Below are 20,312 nucleotides of genomic sequence, written 5' to 3'. Positions count from 1 at the left end.
GTTGTCTTTTGAATTGGGGTTTTCCTTTATTAGTACTAGTTTTCCTTTATTAATTGGGGTTTTCCTTTATCAGTATTAGTTTTACTTTATTTATTTTCTTTTCATGAATCTCATTGAAAGACTGAAACTGCACAGTAAAGGGTCTCAGCAAAACAAAAATGAGTACCTTTTTTTTTAAATCTGGCTTATTTAATATTTTGCAGATAAATGGTAGAAATGCGCCTGAAATTCAAATGAAAACAACTTTTATTATAACAACATAATTACAGAATCTCTGTAAAAACATTAATGTGATGTGTGTGTTCAAATGTACAATAAAATTTCAGTTTCCTCTGCACAACTCTTACCTCTTGGGACTGGAAAATGTAATATTCATAATATTTATTATTAAACCACGACTAGCGCGTAGAACAAAAGACTCGACCGAGCTGTATTTGACATACAAGCACATCATGTACGAGTGCATTCCACATTCTGTTGCAGCACTAGTGTAGTAGCCAATCAGAGGCCGTGGTTTAAGCCACATACAACACCAATACACTCTTAATATTTCACGTACAGCTCGGCGACTCGTATTGTATCTATCACTTACAATATTTGTATAGTGCATTACATTGTATTTTATTCTGATGCACTTAATACTTAGCAATGTAATATTATGCACTATGCAATTAAAAAATTCCAACAAACTTTCTTTTAAAATTAGCATGAAGGTATAAAACTATTACTCAAAACTTCTGAAATCAAAAAAGAAGATGAAAGCCATTAAACGTAAATTTTTTAAAAAGGTAAGTTAAAAATAGAGACTTTAAAATCATTTTTAACATTTGTTCAAGTAATGTGAAGGTTCAAGCTAGGATAGAAAACATATATTTTGGGTTCTAGGTTCAAGTGAGGCAAGATTGGATTGATCCTCAGATAATACTAAAGGGGGAAATACTTCCCATAAGATACATTCATGATACAAAATAACCAATGTTAAAGGGTCTTGAGTCGTGCAGGGTCTGCTGTGTATCACAAACTGACATATTTCACAAAAAATCTTAAAACTAAGAGCAGTGCACTTAATTAAGAGTAATTTCTACATCCCATGATGAAAAAAAAATCATAACTTTCAGACTTAAAATCAGAAATGGGATCAGCTAAATGCTGCCTTTCTTTTCTTTGATTGAGAAGAAAATGTATTTTGTTCAGTTTCAACCAATTTAACTGCTTACCATCAATGCATTTGATATAACTCAAATGAATGCTTTAGCCGAAGCAATTTTAATTTTTTTCCTAAAAATATATCAAATGCAAGCATGATTCCAGTGATCTGTCGATGAGATTGGATATGATGGATTTTTAACAGCAAAGCAGAAAAAGAAATTGTCAAATACGGCATCAGAACCCTTGTTTCTTTCCTCTCCTTGCTGCCTTTGAACTCTGACCTCGTAACCTTTGACCTTCTGACCTGTGACCTTTGAACAGTACTTTTCAGAAAATTCCACCTCCAAAACGATGATAGAAAGTTGTAACATGCCTTTTGATTGGATCAATGATCAGATATGCAAATGTCTGTACGTGTTCTGAGTCACATGGGTAATGCATTCCAGAATCATTCTGAAAGGAAAAAGTAGAACTTAAATTATATAAAGTATATGTTTATACTTAAATAGTGGCACTGTGCTACTACATGAATTAGCCTTTTACTTCTATAATTACAAAAATAATTTTCCAAGTAATTTCAACAATTTTCCTTCCATCACCAAGGTAAGGCCTATCCAAAACCACTGAGAAAAATTACAATCATCCGTAAACCAGTGAATTAGCCTAGGTAAAAGATACTAAAGTTTGAGTCACTGCAATTACCCATCAATCTTCATTAGGAGAATGGCTAAAATCATTATAATTAAATGGTAAGTTCCAGAAAACTAAAAATTAGATATGCAGAATAAGCCTTTAAGTTTTTAATGTAAAAGCACACTAGTGTGTCTGCCCACAAAGCTTAAGATGGAGCTGCAACCCTTTATTTCTTTTTAAATTCTTTGTCATCTACCTAGTATGTTAGAGTATATTACCTCATTAACTCCTGTACACAAACACTTACCGAGGCTGTCACCTGTAACACTTGGGATACAACCCTTAATTCTTTTGTAGAGGGGTCCTTCTGTACACTATAATATAATATAATATAATATAATATAATATAATATAATATAATATAATATAATATAATATAATATAATATAATATAATATAATATAATATAATATAATATAATGATGCTATTAATTTAAATCTTAAAATCTTTACATTCAAAACCTTTCTTCTTACTTTAAATTCATTTGATCATTTATAAATAATCTTAAGTTCCAACTAATAAGATCAATAGCTTATTTTTAAAAAGGAAAATTTTATCACCTGTCTACCTTAGTCAACACCTGCCCTCTCACCTGACCAAATCCTTGTAGATATTCTTAGTCATGTCCAGGTAAGGCTTCACCTCGTCCTCGTACTGACACACCTGACCCCCAAGGCAGATGTGCTTAAAAATACGGAATAGAAACTCATCTCGCTCAGCTGAGCTGTAGGCTTCATAGTTATCTGAGTCTTCAATGAGTAACATCTGGAATATGATTATTATTCTTAAATATTTAGGCATCAAAAGCAAGATAAAAAAGCAAAATACTATTCAATCATTGAATGGGGATGATCAATGGAAAAAACTTATCTTTTATTTATTTCATCACAGTGCTGATGATAAAAAGTTTTGTTGTTTTTGTGTATTTACATCTGTCTGCACCTACCTTAAAGTTTGTGAGTTCATAAGAGAGAGTATTATTATTATTATTATCCTAGCAGTCAACAAAATTTGGTTGTATCCATGTATTTACATGTATGTGTGTGTGTACCTACAGATACAACCTACCTTTCTGAGTTCATCAGAGACAGTAATATCATCATAGTAGTCATCAAAGCACTTCATAATCTGTCCAGACTCCCGTATGATACCCTCATCCACCAGGCGATCAAAGAATACCATAGAGACCTGAGTACACGGGACAGGCTGAGCTGTGATGCTATGTGCCTCTGTGCCTAGGATATTGAATAAGATGACGATATTTTATAGAATAATGTGTGTGTGTGTGTGTGTGTGTGTGTGTTGAAGGCCAAAACAATCAATGGAATTTTTATAGCTTTTTTGTATATTATTATATGTGCCTATCCATTGGTGATTTTTTAAAATCAACTTTTTATTAAAGAATTGTAATGTAATTGCATTTCATGTTCACATTCACAATTGTAATATTATTGCATTTTGTGTTCAGGTTTACAATTGTAATATTATTGCATTTTGTGTTCACATTCACAATTGTAATACTATTGCATTTTATGTTCACATTCACAATTGTAATACTATTGCATTTTATGTTCAGGTTTACAGCACAACATATATTAATATGCAATGGTGATGATACTGCCTTTTTTCTTAGACAAGAATTCTTTAAGTAGTCCTTTTTTGATTTGTCAATATTTATTCTCTTTCTCTCTCTCTCAAGTCCCTTAAATCTAAAAAAAACATTACAATTATGACCACATAACTCACCTAATGGCACCCATTTATCACTGGAGGAAAGAACGTTTAAATTGCCCAACACAACAGGGTCTTTGAAAAAGGCCTGAAACATGTAGAGGTGATAACATATAGACATAAATGAATATTCTTAATATATATAAAATCCCTGGATCTGGGAAAAAATGAAAACCTAATACTATTTTGATACTTTGATGAAGAAAATGAAAAACGTATGAAGCAAATAATAAATAAATTAATAAATCCATTTGAAATTTGATGACATCAACACCAAGGTTATATTTTCTCAGATGATCATACACTTACAGTGCTCATACAAAGTTATTTTATCGAAAGTTCTGAATGAAATTATTTTCTCCTCTTACCAAAACGAAATCATCTTTTTGGTAGCCTTGAAATTCTTGGTCAAAACTGAACACTTGTGCCTTTATGCGCCCTTTCATGCCCCTGCAACATTCAAATGAGAAAGCATATATACGTAAACATTTTTCTGCATGATGAAAAATCTGCGAGTTCTGTTACTGTGTATACTCACCGCGGTTGAGACTACATGTACTAAGGTAACTTTTTGATGCAGGTTGACAAATTAAGCGTTCAAATATTAATTAGTAACAATCAAACATTTTTCAATATATACCCTTACCATTTCATTAACGAATCTTGTGCCTCCTTCCCGTCTATTGATATGAATTGTTTCCCCGGCAGAAGTTGAAACGTGAATTTGGCCGCCTTCTCCGCCATGATGTAAACAAACGTTAAGACATCTTGATGCCCTAAAATATGGAATTGTGTTAATGCCGAAATGGACAAAATATAATGGCACAAAATTTTGGGATTAAAAGTTACAATTTTTACGTTGATAAAATACATTCTTCTTGTGTATCTCATTTTTACAACCAAACTGCATCTAATAATCACACCTACTAATAAAAGATAATTCGGTCGTTTTCTTTCACTCTGCACCGTCCAGTGTTATATGCTTTTACGCATGCGCGAGTGTACTGCACGTGGAAGATGGCGGACAGCGTGGGTAAGCACGTTTTAATTACAGTTTAATAAAAATAAAGCATCACAAGAATACTGTAGATGGTATATGACGCTCATAATACTATTGCCTGCTTCAGTGCGTTGAAAATCAGTAATATTCATCTATGGCTTAGGGTCAAGATAAAGTAAGAGGGGCCTCTGCATGAAAGCTCGTGCTCCGAACCACGTGTGTCTGTTTGTAAAATGCTCGAGACAGAGTACACCGTGTATAAGTTAGCTAGTAATCCCACAATCGAGCAATTTTTTAAATATGATGATAATTTTACTGATGTCTTGTTATTGTATTTTCATTCTGCCAAAAGTAAGGCTCTTGTCAGTTCTTTTAAAACATAAGTTACAACATATTTATTTTTAAATTCTGCCGGCCGGCCCTCATCAAGTCATTTTGGAAGTTGTTTGGTTCTTGCACGAAACTTCCATTGTGGTGGACCGATGTCAAAACCCATTTGACACAATACTCTCAAGTTTTTGAAAAAGATATGGTAGATGTAACATTAAACTTTATAAAGCATCGTTTGTGAGATTGTTTTTTTTTTTTTCGTTTTTCTAAAATTATTTTTACAATTTCAGAAAAGAAGAAAAAGAAGAAGCATGTGGATCTTGGGGTCAGTTCTTATAAATTCATGTGTTGATTTATTGACCTCTAAAATGTGTCTGAAAATATAATACTCAGTAATACAAATAGGTCAATAGAGTTTGCTAATTTGCTATTTGCTTATTTTTCAGTGCTGCAGTTTTTTTGAATGCAATAAATTTATTTTTCATATATTATATTGCTTAAATGATATTTGTTACTAATAAAAATTTTCAGTTAATGTATATTTTGTTACAGGAAGTCCAGCATTCTGAGTCTTTTACAATCCAGCCTTCTAAAGCAGTAGGAAAATTAGACACATCACAGTGGCCATTATTACTGAAAGTAAGTTTATCAACCAAAGATAATACGGTTATTGGACTTGATACTTTATCAGTTGTCATTAGATTGATCCAAACTGATTGAATACCTTGAATTACTGGGGGAAGTCAAGGTCAAGGGATGTAGTATGTACTATTTGTTTCTATAGGTAGTATTATGTTCATTGAAAAAATAATAATGTTATATTATCTTATCTTTCAGAACTTTGATAAACTAAACATCAGAACAGGCCACTACACCCCTATAGCAAGTGGATGCTCCCCTCTCAAAAGACCAATTGAAGACTATGTCAAGTAAGTTCTAATATACCTTGGTCTGCTCTGTCAGATAAGTTTCTTTAGACATATTGACAATGTATTCATAGCAGGCAGTATGAAAGAACTATAGGAAAGAAAGTTTTTACTTTAACAACTCGGTCGATTCTTTATGCTCTGTGATGAAAAACAAGTTTTGATTTCTGTGATAGTATAACTCTTACACTCTAATTTTTTTCTGAGAGCTTGGAGGAGAAAGTTTCTTCAAATGAAAATTGTCTAAGAATGCCATTTCTGAACACTGTGTTTGATTAGATTACAGTATTCTTACATTTCTGATTTCTCTCGCAGAGCTGGTTTCATCAACCTGGACAAGCCAGCCAACCCCTCCTCTCATGAAGTTGTGGCTTGGATTAAACGGATCCTTCGGGTGGAGAAGACTGGCCACAGTGGGACGTTAGACCCCAAGGTCACTGGGTGCTTGATCGTGTGTGTGGAGCGTGCAACGAGGCTCGTGAAGTCCCAGCAAGGTGCAGGGAAGGAGTATGTGTGTATGTACAGACTCCACAGTGCCTGTGATGACGAGAAAAAAATTACACAGGTTGGTAATTGAAGGCATATTTAGACTTTGAATTTTTTTTTTTTTTTTTTAAGAGAGTGAAAGGAACTTTGAGCTCTGCTCAAAACTTGAAATGTGTTAAATATTTGACCAATTTCTAACTTCAGTTTAAAAAAATGTTTGATTATTTCATTCATTTTTCATTAAATAATGCTGAGTATCTCACTAAGAAAGATGTTGGAGCCATAAAAGTAATTTTTAAAAAATCAGGACTAAATGTATTGAGTCATCTGGATGAGTAGTGTCACAAGCAATATGAATGGCAAGTTTGCCACATTTATTTGAAAAACATAATGTGCCAACCACTTTTTCATTTTTTTTCCTCCAGATCATAGAGAACCAGCTGACAGGTGCCCTTTTCCAGAGGCCGCCACTGATCTCAGCGGTAAAACGGCAGCTTAGGGTCCGCACAGTGTATGAAAGTAAAATGATAGAGATAGATAAAGAGAGAAATATGGGTGAGTAATCGTGAATGGAAACAGTACATTAAGTTTTTCTAAAATGATTTATGTTTAGTCATTTTAAAATTGATATTTTGATATGTCCTCTTTTAGTGAACAAGTACCTATCAGGTAGCTTGGTCCAGTGACCTGTTAAGCTGTTAACAACAATGAAAGTTTGAAACTTAAAGCAACACAAATATATGCAAAATAGTTCAATAAAATAACTAAAAGCAACCCAAAAAAAATGTTCAAACACCACGTTATGTGCATGTCTTCATGTTTGCCCAGGAATATTTTGGGTGAGCTGCGAGGCTGGCACGTACATCAGAACCCTGTGCGTGCACCTGGGGCTACTGCTCGGCGTAGGCGGACAGATGCAGGAGTTGCGGCGTGTGCGGTCGGGGATACAGTCAGAAAAGGTTTGTCTTGACTCAAAAGGGGAACGCATGGATGTTGTTTTTCTCACAGGCAAAAAGATCTTATTTTCATGATTAACTATGGAGTTCACATTTGCATTTAGTATTTAACAGTGATGCTTTGATATTGATCCATTTCACTTTGTTTGCTCATGATACGCAACTGCTGGTGTCAGCAGGCATTTCTGATCACTGATAGTAATGCACAATTTGCGTTTTTCGAATTTGAAGATGAAATTATCTTAATAATTGAAATCCCTTGTTACAGGAGGGCTTGGTGACCATGCACGATGTCCTGGACGCCCAGTGGCAGTTTGACCACAACAAAGACGAGTCGTACTTGCGACGAGTAATCAAACCCCTCGAGGCATTGCTGGTGTCACATAAAAGAATTGTCCTCAAAGACAGTGCTGTAAGTCGTCTTGTGCACGTCTGTTTGCTTGTCACTCCACAAAAAAATTAACAATTTGGTCACCTCAGTGACACATCAGCTCTGTGTAATGCTTGGATACCTTTTATGTGTATTATATGTGTATAACAGTTGAAACTTTGATTGGTTTCAACTTTTTTTTGGGGGGGGGGGGGTTGCCACTGATAAAATTGTAATTATTTCTGGTATGATTGAGAAATTATATTAAATTTACTTTTGTTAGAAAGATTAGGTCTATTTTTAACTAGTTAAATCAAGTAGCAAAAAGAAAAAGTTTTCAACACATATAGAACTAAACAGAATAAACCCACATCATCCACATGTATTTAATTAAATATTTTATACATTTTGCACATATTATCTCTTGCAAAGATGATTGTGAAGGTGTTCACATTTAATAGTGAATTAACCATCTCTTTCTTTTGTTGCACCCTGTAGATCAATGCTGTATGTTATGGTGCCAAGATCATGTTACCCGGGGTGCTGAGGTATGAAGATGGCATAGAGATTAACGACGAGATCGTAATAGTCACCACAAAAGGAGAGGCTGTTGCTTTAGGTATGGACAACTATCTTGGCTTACTAAAAAGTGATTTGAGTGTCCATCAGTTTTGGCCAAATGTGAAATAACTTTCTGATCCAGTTTTGGAAAGTTTTGACAAAGGGAAAACAACACAGTGGCAGAGTAATGATCCAATCTGATAAACCATATCAAAGTTGATATCAAAGATTTTCACAGTTATTTCCAGATGACATTTGGGGGGGGGGGGGGGGGGGGGGGCATGAAGGGATAGTTTTGAAATTGCTATGTGAATATATACTTATTGATGATACGATTTCCAAATATTCCAGCCATAGCACAGATGACGACAGCTGTCATGGCGACATGCGACCATGGTGTGGTTGCAAAACTGAAGCGAGTTATCATGGAAAGAGACACATACCCCAGGAAGTGGGGACTGGGACCAAAGGTGAGAGGATAAGATTATAGTGTGGACACTTGCCTAGGTGTCACCCCCCCCCCCCCCCAAGATGAACTATCAGATGAATTGTGTTATATTTTGATCATGAATTGAAAAAGAAAGAAGAGAGAAATGGATAAATGAGTAAAAACCATTATTCTAGAAAGTTAAGATAGCAAATGATAAGTTGTGTCTTTGGATAAATAGACGGGTCTTTTTCAAAATTAATTATTTATTTTTCTGTAACGTGCATGTTCCCCATTGCCACAGCTCTTGTACACACTATTGCATTGAGCAGCCCAAATACGGGGAAATAAGAACCTCTTGGATATAGGAAACAGGACTGCCCTCTGGTGGCTGTCTTGTGCTGAAGACCAAGAAACATTATTTTAAAAAGTTTAACTGATTGCTCTATTATGAAAATGAAAATTTTTGGAAGAAGCTTCATCAATATATTTTCGAGAAATGTCAAAATTATGAGATTTTCATAGTTGACTTTAAATTAGGAAGTAAAAGTTTTGACAGGGAGTTTGCTTGAGTCTTGGGACAGAAAAAAAAAATCAATATCTTTGATCAGTTGACTTATTTATACAAAGTTGTCTGAAAAACATTCCACAAGTAAGCAAATACAAGTTTTCCCATGAATCTGATTATTTTTAAAATATTTTCTAGGCTTTGGCAAAGAAAAAGATGATAAAAGAAGGTCTGTTAACAGAGCATGGTAAACCTAATGAAAGGACTCCTCAGGACTGGCAGAATACCTATGTGGATTACAGGTCAGTTTTAAAATAACGGATATTTTTACCTAGAATTTTTTTTAGCTTTTTATCGCATGTCAGGATGAGGATGGACATTTTAGGTGAAGAGAGCAAGTCAGATTTGGGTATGTGTCTGAAACTTAAAATTGGTTATTTATTTATTTATTTATTTTGGGGGTTCAATTAAAATTTCATTAATAAATACATCTGTGTTCCCCATTGCCACAGCTCTTGTACACACTATTGCACTGAGCAGCCCAAATACGGGGAAATAGGAACCTCTTGGATATAGGAAACAGGACTGCCCTCTGGTGGCTGTCTTGTGCTGAAAACCAAGAACATTTGTCTTTGAATATTCAACTTTCGCTTGTTATTTTTAAGTAAAAAACCAAGTTGAGCCAGTTGAGCCTTGAGATGTGTGGATTTGCAGATGTGTGGGAGAGACAGAATATTCTCAGAAAGTACTCGGTCTTCTTTCAGCAAAAATGTAATTCTTAAGATATGAATTGATGATTGATTGAATTTTTTTTCCAGCACCCCTAAGAAAGTAGTTGATGGGGGAGGTGACGCAGGAACTCCCATGGGAGTCCAAGAGAGCAGTGGTGCCAAAGCTGAAAAGGTAAGATTGTGTCAGGAACAAATTTGTTTTTATACCATAGATTATTATTAACAATTTTTTTTTCACTATTAATTTCGTTATTATTATTTAACACAAACTCGAGAGTAAAAGTTCTGACTTGTTTCTGTGTCTTCGCAAGTTCATTTGTTATAGGTTCTCTAGTTTTAGTTACATCAACAAACTCAACATAGTATAATTGTACCACCAGCGTAGGCGCTGGCGGTACCCATGGTTTTAGTCCCGACCCGTATGTTCCGCTGGCTCCGCCGGCTCCTGCGGCTCCGCCGCCATGTCACCGTTACCGCTTCTCCTCCTAGACGGTAAGGGCCTCCATACCCATCTCTTGGATTTAGGTCACCTATAATCTCAACTCGTTCCACGTAAAATTTGGGCTTTGTCGGTATTGGGGTCTATTATCTTATTGGGGTAGTGTGGCACTCATTGCAATGCACCCTTGTCCAAAAATGGCAAAATTAAATGCTAATTATCTACCCTACAGAAGGAATTATGGGAAAAATTTCTATAGACGGCTGACCAAAAGTCATATGTGTAGATTTCAAATATGCCCTTGGATTTGACCTTTGACCTTTATTTCAAGGTCAAACAGGCCAAAATTTTCAAAAAAACGAAATTTTTCACAAAAAAAAAAATTATTTGCTCTGATATTCAGAAACTACACAGACCTAACCTATAATATTATTGGCAGGTGTTACCCTTTAGGTCATCTTTCATCTCCGTGAGTTTGGGGTCAATCAGTGCATTTTCACAGGAGTAGGGGCCATAAGATTCCGAAACTGAAAACTGTCTCTAATTCGGGAACCGTTAATGCTAGAGACCCATTCTTTTTTGCATTTTGTAGAGCATGTAAAGCCCAACACTGGAGGTGGTCTCCGTATTTTTGTATTACGTACGGTTTTCGAGTTACGCTGTATCAAAAAGTACATAGTGGTGGTGAAAGCAAAATGTGCAGAACGGTAATGGATAGTAAATTTTGAACCCCGGGAAAGTAAAACATAAGGCTTGGCGAGGCAGACAACTTGTGGTCAAAAATGACATTATTTCATCAAATTTGAACTTCTGAAACTTCAGAGCACCTCCTATTTCAAGAATTTTGACAAAAAGGACATTTTCTTTATTTTAATTAATTTTTTCTGTACGAAATTTAAGGCACATTATGGTAACTCCAAAATTATAACATTTAGTCCCTTATATCTCCAAAACTGGCAGAGATAGGTCCATAGTTACTATTGAACTTGAATAGGAAGTCATATACTGGCTATCTTACTGTGACCTTGAAATTGACCTTTGACCTACTTTTCACCATGAACTGAACTTTGCAAATTTTGCTTCCCTTTTATCTCCAAAACTGGCAGAGATAGGTCCATAGTTACTATTGAACTTGAATAGGAAGTCATATACTGGCAATCTAAATGTGATCTTAAAATTGACCTTTGACCTACTTTTCACCATGAACTGAATTTTGCAAATTTTGCTTTTCTTTTATCTCCAAAACTGTCTGAGATAGGTCCATAGTTACTCTTGAACTTGAATAGAAAGTCATATACTGGCAATCTAAATGTGACCTTGAAATTGACCTTTGACCTACTTTTCACCATGAATTGAACTTTGCAAATTTTGCTTTCCTTTTATCTCCAAAACTGGCAGAGATAGGTCCATAGTTACTATTGAACTTGAATAGGAAGTCATATACTGGCAATCTATATGTGACCTTAAAATTGACCTTTGACCTACTTTTCACCATGAATTGAACTTTGCAAATTTTGCTTTCCTTTTATCTCCAAAACTGGCAGAGATAGGTCCATAGTTACTATTGAACTTGAATAGGAAGTCATATACTGGCAATCTAAATGTGACCTTAAAACTGACCTTTGACCTACTTTACACCATGAACTGAACTTTGCAAATTTTGCTTTTCTTTTATCTCCAAAACTGGCTGAGATAGGTCCGTAGTTACTATTGAACTTGAATAGAAAGTCATATACTGGCAATCTAAATGTGACCTTGAAATTGACCTTTGACCTACTTTTCACCATGAATTGAACTTTGCAAATTTTGCTTTCCTTTTATCTCCAAAACTGGCTGAGATAGGTCCGTAGTTACTATTGAACTTGAATAGGAAGTCATATACTGGCAATCTATATGTGACCTTAAAATTGACCTTTGACCTACTTTTCACCATGAATTGAACTTTGCAAATTTTGCTTTCCTTTTATCTCCAAAACTGGCAGAGATAGGTCCGTAGTTACTATTTAACTTGAATAGGAAGTCATATACTGGCAATCTATATGTGACCTTAAAATTGACCTTTGACCTACTTTTCACCATGAATTGAACTTTGCAAATTTTGCTTTCCTTTTATCTCCAAAACTGGCAGAGATAGGTCCATAGTTACTATTGAACTTGAATAGGAAGTCATATACTGGCAATCTAAATGTGATCTTAAAATTGACCTTTGACCTACTTTTCACCATGAACTGAACTTTGCAAATTTTTCTTCCCTTTTATCTCCAAAACTGGCAGAGATAGGTCCATAGTTACTATTGAACTTGAATAGGAAGTCATATACTGGCAATCAAAATGTGACCTTAAAATTGACCTTTGACCTTCTTTACACCATGAACTGAATTTTGCAAATTTTGCTTTTCTTTTATCTCCAAAACTGGCTGAGATAGGTCCGTAGTTACTATTGAACTTACATAGAAAGTCATATACTGGCAATCTAAATGTGACCTTAAAATTGACCTTTGACCTACTTTTCACCATAAACTGAACTTTGCAAATTTTGCTTCCCTTTTATCTCCAAAACTGGCAGAGATAGGTCCATAGTTACTCTTGAACTTGAATAGGAAGTCATATACTGGCAATTTACTGTGACCTTGAAATTGACCCTTGACCTATCTTACGAAGAACTTAAATTTGATTGTACCATATATATTTTTTGCAAAAGTTTAAAAATTCTTGTTGATTGCATTTTTACAGCTTGTCAAGCACAAAACTGGTGGCTGTGTCCCTTATTTTGTGTATGTGGGGGTCTATACGAATGCGCTTGCTCCAGCTGGTGGTACAATATTCGGAGGCGGTATCGCCTCTCTGATCCTCTAGTTATGATTTGTGGAACCAGAAGCTCCCCATAGCCCCAGCTCTTGCATTTCATATTGCACTGAGCAGCCCGAATATGGGGAAACAGGAACTTCTTGGATGTTAGCAGTAGGGCTGCCCTCTGGTGACAGTTCCTTGCTGACAATCATGATACATATCATATCAGAATGGATTTGTGAAGAAATACTGATCATTTGGAATATTTTATCTTTATTTAATTTCCAGGTTTTAAAAATTAGTAAGAAATGCGGCCAGAGAAAAGAAATTAGCTCATTTTTCTGTACTTTCAGAGGAGGCACAGTTCCAGCAGTAGTTCAGACGAGAGTGCTCCTGCCACCCCTGCTCCAGCCACTCCAAGCAGTGAGAAGAAAAAGAAGAAGAAAAAGAAAGAGAGTGCAGAAGAACCAGATGTGGTGAGTGCTCTGACAGTTTTTTTTTTTTTTTTTTTTTAAATAAATTATTGATAGATCGCAAATTAATTAAAAAAAATATATTTTAACATTTTGGAAGCCAATGTATTTGCAGCTTGCATCAAAATGTTTTAATTTCCGTGTTGCAAAACATGCAGGGGAATTGGAATCAAGTTTGAAAACTTTTTGATTTCCTTTAACTACAGCCAAGTTAAGGATTCAAATGTCACATTTTAATGTGTAAAAAAGATTATTAAGCATTGTGGTATGTTTTCAGGAGAAATCTGAAAAGAAAAAGAAGAAGAAAAAGAAACACAAAAAGGAAAGTGCTGACAGTGATTGACAGTAATAGATTGAGGAATGAAACGTAATTCTTTTGAAAGAAAGAATTCTTTAAAAGAAAAAAAAGAGAAAATGAAAGGATGACAGATTTGGAAAGCAGCAGAGATAAAAGCATGAGAAAAATGTAAGAATAAAGCGAGCTGGACATTGGGGGGACCAGTGACAGATGTATAAGTAGTAAATGGATTAAGAGTGTTGTTCTTCAGGAAGATTCCAAAGTGAACGTTTACAAAGTTTTCAAGGAGAGCAGGAAAAGAATTTTCTGAATATTTTTGGGAGCCCAAACTATTATTTTTGATATGATATCGATGCAGATCTGCGATAAGGAGGGAGGGGGGGGGGGTAGTTCTGGTCCCAACGCCATATTTTAAGATTTTTTCCACTAATTGGCAGCCTCATCCCTAGAAGAGGCCATGACCTCTTTATTACTGTACTTGATAAGTGATGGCTCAATGATGTGTCTCAGTAGAGCAGAAAGTGCGGGACATTGATAGTATATATAGATGCTTATGACCCATCTATAGATACAGTTTCATTGAATGTCATCATCATGAATATACAAAGAACTGAGTCGAAATTGCAAGCTGAACAGTTGGTAGGAGAGCTAATTATAACTACATTTGCAAATCTAGCTTTTTTTTTAACCACTGAAAATAATGTTTTGTCATTTTTATTATATTTCATTTATTAATTTTATTGTTATTTAGTATTTTAAGGAATTGGTTGAGCCTGGAGATTATATGAAAGAAAATTGATTTATTTTTATAGAAAAAAAAGTGTAGTTCGTGACGCAACTACTGGCCCTAGTGTCTGGTGTTCTATTACAGAGAAAAAAAACGAGCCACACGTGGCTTTGTATGCCGTACTAATAAAGATAATAGATCGTGCAATTTACTGTTTATATGACCGCTACTTCAGTAAACGTCAGGCATTTTGCTCCTCTGCTTAACTACTGAGACCAAAAGTTACAATGACAATTATTTCTTTGAAATGTAACTGGAATTTTTTTTTTTTATAAGTCGGTATGCAGCTCTGTCCTATATCGATACGCTATAGGCAAGACGGAAAAAATAAATTATGAGATGGAGGAGCACTTTCATGTAAATAAAAGAATACTTATAATCAGCCTTGTGTTATTTTATGTAGTACAGTTTTGTTGGCTTTTTGTGTGACCAATTCACCCTTTGATTTTAAATACGCCACATTTACCAGTTACGGGGGAGATGAAGAGTCGCTGAATGGGTAAATTTTAAGTTCGTGTTTGATGATAAGTGAAAAAAACGCTTTTATACATCTTTGTGTTAAATTCTTTATTTAGTTATCGCTTGTTCTTTAAGTGTTCAGTTTCATTCCATAAATTAGTTCCCTAATCAGCTAATGAGGGCCGGACGTCATTAGTGCGTGCTGTACATAACGTTATCCGCTGTATAACGGAATTGGAATGCGGCTTGTCCTGGATATAACTGAACAAAGCAGTTTCGAAGCGAATGTCATTCCTTTTCCACTTTTTGTAGAAAGCTTTCTACTTCTGTGATAGAACTTTGTCCAACTTTGTAAAATCAAAAGGCAGCCAGCATGTGGTGAGTATAATGCTTGGGCTTTACTGCTGGGCCATAAACTAGTAATAATAAAATACTCATTATAGCGCAATACACAGGATAAAATGACTCGGGATGCGATAAACAGGACGAAGTCATTCGCAACGGCAAGGATAGGTATATCAGAAATTTTTTCAAACTGATCAGAAATTTATTATACTTATATCTTCTGAAAGGTAATACAAAAAAACAGATGAATTCTTTTGGAATTTTTAAAATATTCCTACAAGCAACAAAGATATTGAATTCGAAGTGTTTTAACTGCAAAAATTCACCAAAAGTGTCCACCCTCTTCAGCTAAAAACCTGTAACTACTGAACAGCGGTGATCACTCAGCTGTAGCCAATTAGGGCAATTAGGGCTGTATGTTAATCTAATGACCCGGAAACAAACCCAAATTGGCGACCGTACAAGCACATGGCTGGGATGGCTTCCGTGCAGATCATGTACTATAAATATTGCACATCAAATAAACTATATACTTCGCATGGTTCAATTTTCATGATTTTTCGGCATAATATTGCAAATTTCATGAACTTTACACGGCATGAATTACAAAAGCTTCCATGCACTACTTATCTGAAATTTTTAAACATTTTGTCGAGGCAAAATTTAAAAACGTCCTCAAAGTTCTCTAAGACTGCAACACGGGAAAATCACGTTACCGGAATTTACTCTTTGATTTACACCTTATCTAGTAAATGGCTTGTGCAGTAAACTCGTTAGCGTATGAGAGTGCGTAATTACGCGTTGTTTTGCTGTTTTTACGCATTGGCTGGAGCCCCAGCGCGTACGAATACGCACACCTTTGGCTTTGAAGATCGGCGAAGTTGACCAGTCCGCTGACTGTTGACGGTCAGACTCATGTTGAAAATGTCATAATTGATTCTCAAGTGTCTCATTTTTTTCTTAAGATATTTGAATTACCCGACTAAAACATGCTTCTTCTTTCACTGACCCGCAGAGGATGACGTAATCTTCTCTGATTGGTCATAATATGCAAGTTTTAGGTCAAAGCACGTGTGCCTCTCTTTAGTATAAACAAGGTATGAACAACGATGAAATGATCGTTTTTTTATTCACATAATTGTTCAACATTTTAATTGAGCAACCATACGTTTAGGACCAATTTAAATCACTCGCCCAGACCAAATACTTTAGGCCAGTAACCCTTGTGACTTTTGTAGTTTTAGTCGTCAGAATAAATTTTTAGTCGCATTTGACGAGCGGGCGACAGGGAATTTCCAGCTCTGCTGATTACCAGTGGTGACAAAATGACGAGAAAAAGGAAAAGCAAAGGAAAAAAACAACAGTCAATTAAAAGGTTTTGTCATGCAAGGTAGGCAAAGTTATTTACTAATAGATTTCAGAGTCCGACATACCTACTTGCGATGGTTGCGTTTCGCAACTAGTTTTATCAGCCGGGCAACTAAAATTTAGCTGGTAGTTGCCCGGAAACGCAAGTGACTTTCGGCTGTTCACTTGCCCGGAAAATTTGAAGTGTAAAATTTATTATCACAGACAAAATAGATCGTTTATTATTGGCAGTCATTTGCCGGTTGGAAACAAAGTGGTTTGCAGCAACCGGCTAGCTCCAGATTTGGCCAGCTTAGAAAACAGTTGAACTTGAAGTGCTGCGCTAACAAACATAAATAAAAATTATCTTTCAACAAACTGTGAAATAATATTTCTAGTAATTATTTACAAATTGAAAGCAAAGGTTTAATTTTTATAAACAATTTAGTAAAACTTAAAAACGACGGCTGCCTAATGTTCCCGACTTGACCTACTTTTTGTCGGCATCAATTTTAGGGAGAAACACTAGGAAGAGTAAGAAGTATGAACATTTTGATTGATTAAAATGGCTAAATATGTAAATTTTGTGTCCCTTCTCAAATAGTATACTAAAAAATGCTTGTTTGACAGAGACGGATACTGGGTGACTACTTGTCAGTGTCCAGACATTTTGGCGCCGTTCTCTATCTCTCCCTCTCCCAACTATTACAGAGCGCTTGTTTGACCTAGTTTTTTTAAAAACTTTACTAAGGAAGCAGTTAGGCCAGGAGCATTTTTAAATCTCAGTCAAGAATAGATTGTAAATTTTTTAAAATGAGATCTTTTATTTTGAGATTGTTATTATTATATTTATTTTGAGATTTTTGTTTTCAAGCCAAAAGAGGAATGTTTTCCTTTTGTTACATTTACTAGGTAGCACCAGTTACTTTTACTCTAGTCAAAGAAACACAGTATCTAGTCGTGACCTATGCGTGACCTGTCCATTTTGTTTTTGTTTTCTTTTTGTTAAATTGCAATAATAAAAGATTTTGGATAAAAGGATAGTGGGTTATTGTTATGAAAGTGAACTGTGTGATTGCATGATTATTAATACACAAAATTACACCTTGATGAGCATTTTTTAATTTTACCCCTTCATTTTGAAAATTACCCCTTCTTTTTTTGGGCAAGGGGTACGGTACTCCCTTAGAAAAATCCTACCGAGTGCACTGCTTGTATTTGTTTATTTACACGGTGCTAAAAGAGAGATTTAAAAAAGGGATGCCATAGGCGAGCTGTCAGCAGGCGGATATCAGTTTTACATTTCACTGCCCCTGGATAGTTACTACTGTAGCGCCCCTAGCAGATTGTGATATACCTAGCAAGGGTGTCCGTGATATAAAAGTGAAACGTTTTGCTAGGTAACCGATTATGATATCGTCGACTGAAATTTGCAAATTGTTAAAATTCGTTTTTAGCATATTGGGTCGTCTGGCACACTTATCATCTCAAGAAGTTTGCATGTTTTTTTGCAGTTTTGAATTCTCAGACATTGCCATATATATTTAAGTACTCAGAATATACAGTTGTATTGTGCTAATATTGTGTATTTTACTTCGATCGTTCAATGCTTGTTTGTCAACCTTACATAGTCTTCTTTGTAATATTAAGCCAAACTTCATTCATGCTTTCATCTTAACAACTAAGCAACTTATGACTTCTAATCAATGTTTAAAATGCTTATATTCTCATATATATATATTATATATATATATTTTTTTAAGAATGCAGGTACTAGCTAGAACATTGTGTAAAAGACTGAAGGAAAACTTGCCGTGAGTGAAGGTGAAACTCCAAACAAGAGCCAGTACTTTGATACAAGATATCCTGTCAGTGGCAGTAGTGCACTCCAGAAGGAAGAACTCACACAGGGGATAGACAATGTAATTATCAGTACAGCGACAAAAAATCACGTGAAAGAAGCCAAATAGAAATTAAAAAAAAAAAAACACTCAGACTGGGATGAAAAATATTTAAATGCAAGCACAGGAAAAAAAAATTGGTTGCAGCCACAATAATTTCCGTGAGAAAATTGTGTAAATGTCATTACAGGGAAAAGATGCATCATAAAAAAGATGGGTGTAGACAAAATGACATTACTCAAACAGGAAAAAAAATATTTAAATGCCAGTACTGTGAAAAGGCTTTCAATATAAAATGGGTCTGTAAACATCATGAGAGAACACACACTGAGAAAAACCAATTTAAATGCCAGGATTCTGAAAAGGCATTCAGTGCAAAATGTGACTATAAAGTGCATGAGAAGACTCAAACTGAAGAAAAACAATATAAATGCCAGTATTGTGAAAAGACATTCAGAACAAATGCCACCCGAAAAAGTCATGAGAGGATTCATACTGGAGAAAAACCATTTGAATGTCAGTACTGTAAAAGAAGATTCAGTGTAAGGTGCAGTCAGAAACGGCATGAGGGGCTACACACAGGAGGAAAAACATTTAAGTGCCATTTTTGTGAAAAGATGTTCATTGCAAGATTTTACTTGCAACTTCATGAAAGGACTCACACTGAAGACAAATCATTTGAATGTCAGTGCTGTAAAAGGAGATTTTATAGGAAAGCCAATTTTAAAAGACATGAAATGACTCGCACAGGAGCAAATCGTTGTAAATGTCAGTATTGTGGGAAGATTTACAGTACAAAACAAAGCTGTAAAGAGCATGAGAGAACTCACACTGGAGAAAAATATTTTAAATGTCAGTATTGTGAAGAGACATTCTTTACAAAATATGCATTTAAACAACATGAAATAACTCACGTTATAGAAAAAAAGTTTAAATGCCAATACTGTGAAAGGATATTTATTAGGAAATGGGAAGCTAAACAGCATGAGAAAAGTCACACCCAAGAAAAGATTTTACGATATACACAAGGGATAATGGAAAACCCTAGTGGATTAAAACAAAACAATTTTGTTCCGTCTAAAACTGAGACAGGTGAGAAACCTCGTGAAATGTATCCAGAGACTTGGGCCGTACAAGGCTTGGTGAAAAGTGAATTTGAGGATAACTGCAAAAAGGAGTTTGAAGAGAATGTGGGTGAGGATGTTCGTCCTGAGATATATCCTGTTGCAATGTTTAGAAATGTTTTTGCAAATGCTGGCGATGTATGATGTTTGAAAATACATAGCTCACCTAATGCAATAAACTGGTTGAGAGCAGAGTAGCTCACCCAACGCATTTAACTGGTGGAGAGCAGAGTAGCTCACCTAACCCAATTAACTAGATGTTTCACTGAATGGAGTAAAGAGATCACAATTATGGTTTGTTTCCAAAAGCATAACTTTATTCATAGTTTGTTTGTTTTTTGTACATAAAATGGCAAAACTTCTGTTTATTTGTGCTTTTCATATATCAACCAGTGATAATATTAATTCCCCAAACGGCTCAGGAGGCTGCGACTTTTCAATTGGGATATTGTAATATAATATAACATTTACTGCTGAAGT

The 20,312-nt window shown here is 35.2% G+C and overlaps 3 protein-coding genes across 4 annotated transcripts; 2 read left to right on the top strand and 1 right to left on the bottom strand.

Annotated features, from left to right (window-relative positions):
• Positions 1 to 228: 228 nt before the first annotated feature.
• On the bottom strand, positions 229 to 4,663 carry LOC106179174 (cilia- and flagella-associated protein 300). Of its 2 annotated transcripts, none has more exons than XM_013562708.2 (8): positions 4,502 to 4,663; positions 4,221 to 4,350; positions 3,943 to 4,024; positions 3,590 to 3,662; positions 2,912 to 3,078; positions 2,436 to 2,608; positions 2,090 to 2,156; positions 229 to 1,602 (listed from the first exon to the last, which is right to left on the bottom strand). In XM_013562708.2, exons 2-8 carry the CDS (start codon positions 4,316 to 4,318, stop codon positions 1,477 to 1,479), a joined length of 786 nt encoding a protein of 261 aa, XP_013418162.2. In that variant the 5' UTR covers positions 4,319 to 4,350; positions 4,502 to 4,663; the 3' UTR covers positions 229 to 1,476. The 2 variants fall into 2 exon arrangements, with proteins under 2 accessions (XP_013418162.2, XP_086853772.1); XM_086997646.1 differs by having other exon boundaries at positions 4,498 to 4,557.
• LOC106179172 (H/ACA ribonucleoprotein complex subunit DKC1) lies at positions 4,522 to 15,038 on the top strand. The gene is made up of 14 exons (XM_086997643.1): positions 4,522 to 4,607; positions 5,195 to 5,229; positions 5,457 to 5,543; positions 5,742 to 5,833; positions 6,146 to 6,395; positions 6,742 to 6,871; positions 7,145 to 7,275; positions 7,541 to 7,684; positions 8,141 to 8,261; positions 8,555 to 8,673; positions 9,337 to 9,440; positions 9,957 to 10,041; positions 13,452 to 13,574; positions 13,849 to 15,038. The coding sequence occupies exons 1-14, from the start codon at positions 4,592 to 4,594 to the stop codon at positions 13,912 to 13,914; spliced, it is 1,503 nt and encodes a 500-aa protein (XP_086853769.1). The 5' UTR covers positions 4,522 to 4,591; the 3' UTR covers positions 13,915 to 15,038.
• Positions 15,039 to 15,346: 308 nt separating this feature from the next.
• LOC106155325 (uncharacterized) lies at positions 15,347 to 20,310 on the top strand. Its single transcript, XM_013530110.2, has 2 exons — positions 15,347 to 15,493; positions 18,571 to 20,310. Exon 2 carries the CDS (start codon positions 18,906 to 18,908, stop codon positions 19,974 to 19,976), a length of 1,071 nt encoding a protein of 356 aa, XP_013385564.2. The 5' UTR covers positions 15,347 to 15,493; positions 18,571 to 18,905; the 3' UTR covers positions 19,977 to 20,310.
• The last annotated feature ends 2 nt before the right edge of the window (positions 20,311 to 20,312 follow it).

Source organism: Lingula anatina, chromosome 10, assembly GCF_051362555.1.
Source record: "Lingula anatina isolate TDL-2025a chromosome 10, LinAna3.0, whole genome shotgun sequence".
NCBI lineage: Eukaryota > Metazoa > Brachiopoda > Lingulata > Lingulida > Lingulidae > Lingula > Lingula anatina.
Note: the sequence above shows the minus strand (reverse complement) of the source record. Positions and strands in the feature narration are given on the sequence as shown.

Bases quoted from the DNA above. Each gene is read 5' to 3' on its own strand.
- LOC106179174 (XM_013562708.2), bottom strand. From the start codon at position 4,318: ATGGCGGAGAAGGCGGCCAAATTCACGTTTCAACTTCTGCCGGGGAAA. The intron at 4,025-4,220 runs GTAAGGGTATAT...TGAATGTTGCAG, and splicing joins CAAGATTCGTTAATGAAATG to GGGCATGAAAGGGCGCATAA. The intron at 2,157-2,435 runs GTGAGAGGGCAG...ATTATATTATAG, and splicing joins ATCTACAAGGATTTGGTCAG to TGTACAGAAGGACCCCTCTA.
- LOC106155325 (XM_013530110.2), top strand. From the start codon at position 18,906: ATGCATCATAAAAAAGATGGGTGTAGACAAAATGACATTACTCAAACA.
- LOC106179172 (XM_086997643.1), top strand. The intron at 5,230-5,456 runs GTCAGTTCTTAT...ATTTTGTTACAG, and splicing joins AGAAGCATGTGGATCTTGGG to GAAGTCCAGCATTCTGAGTC. The intron at 6,872-7,144 runs GTGAGTAATCGT...ATGTTTGCCCAG, and splicing joins AGATAAAGAGAGAAATATGG to GAATATTTTGGGTGAGCTGC.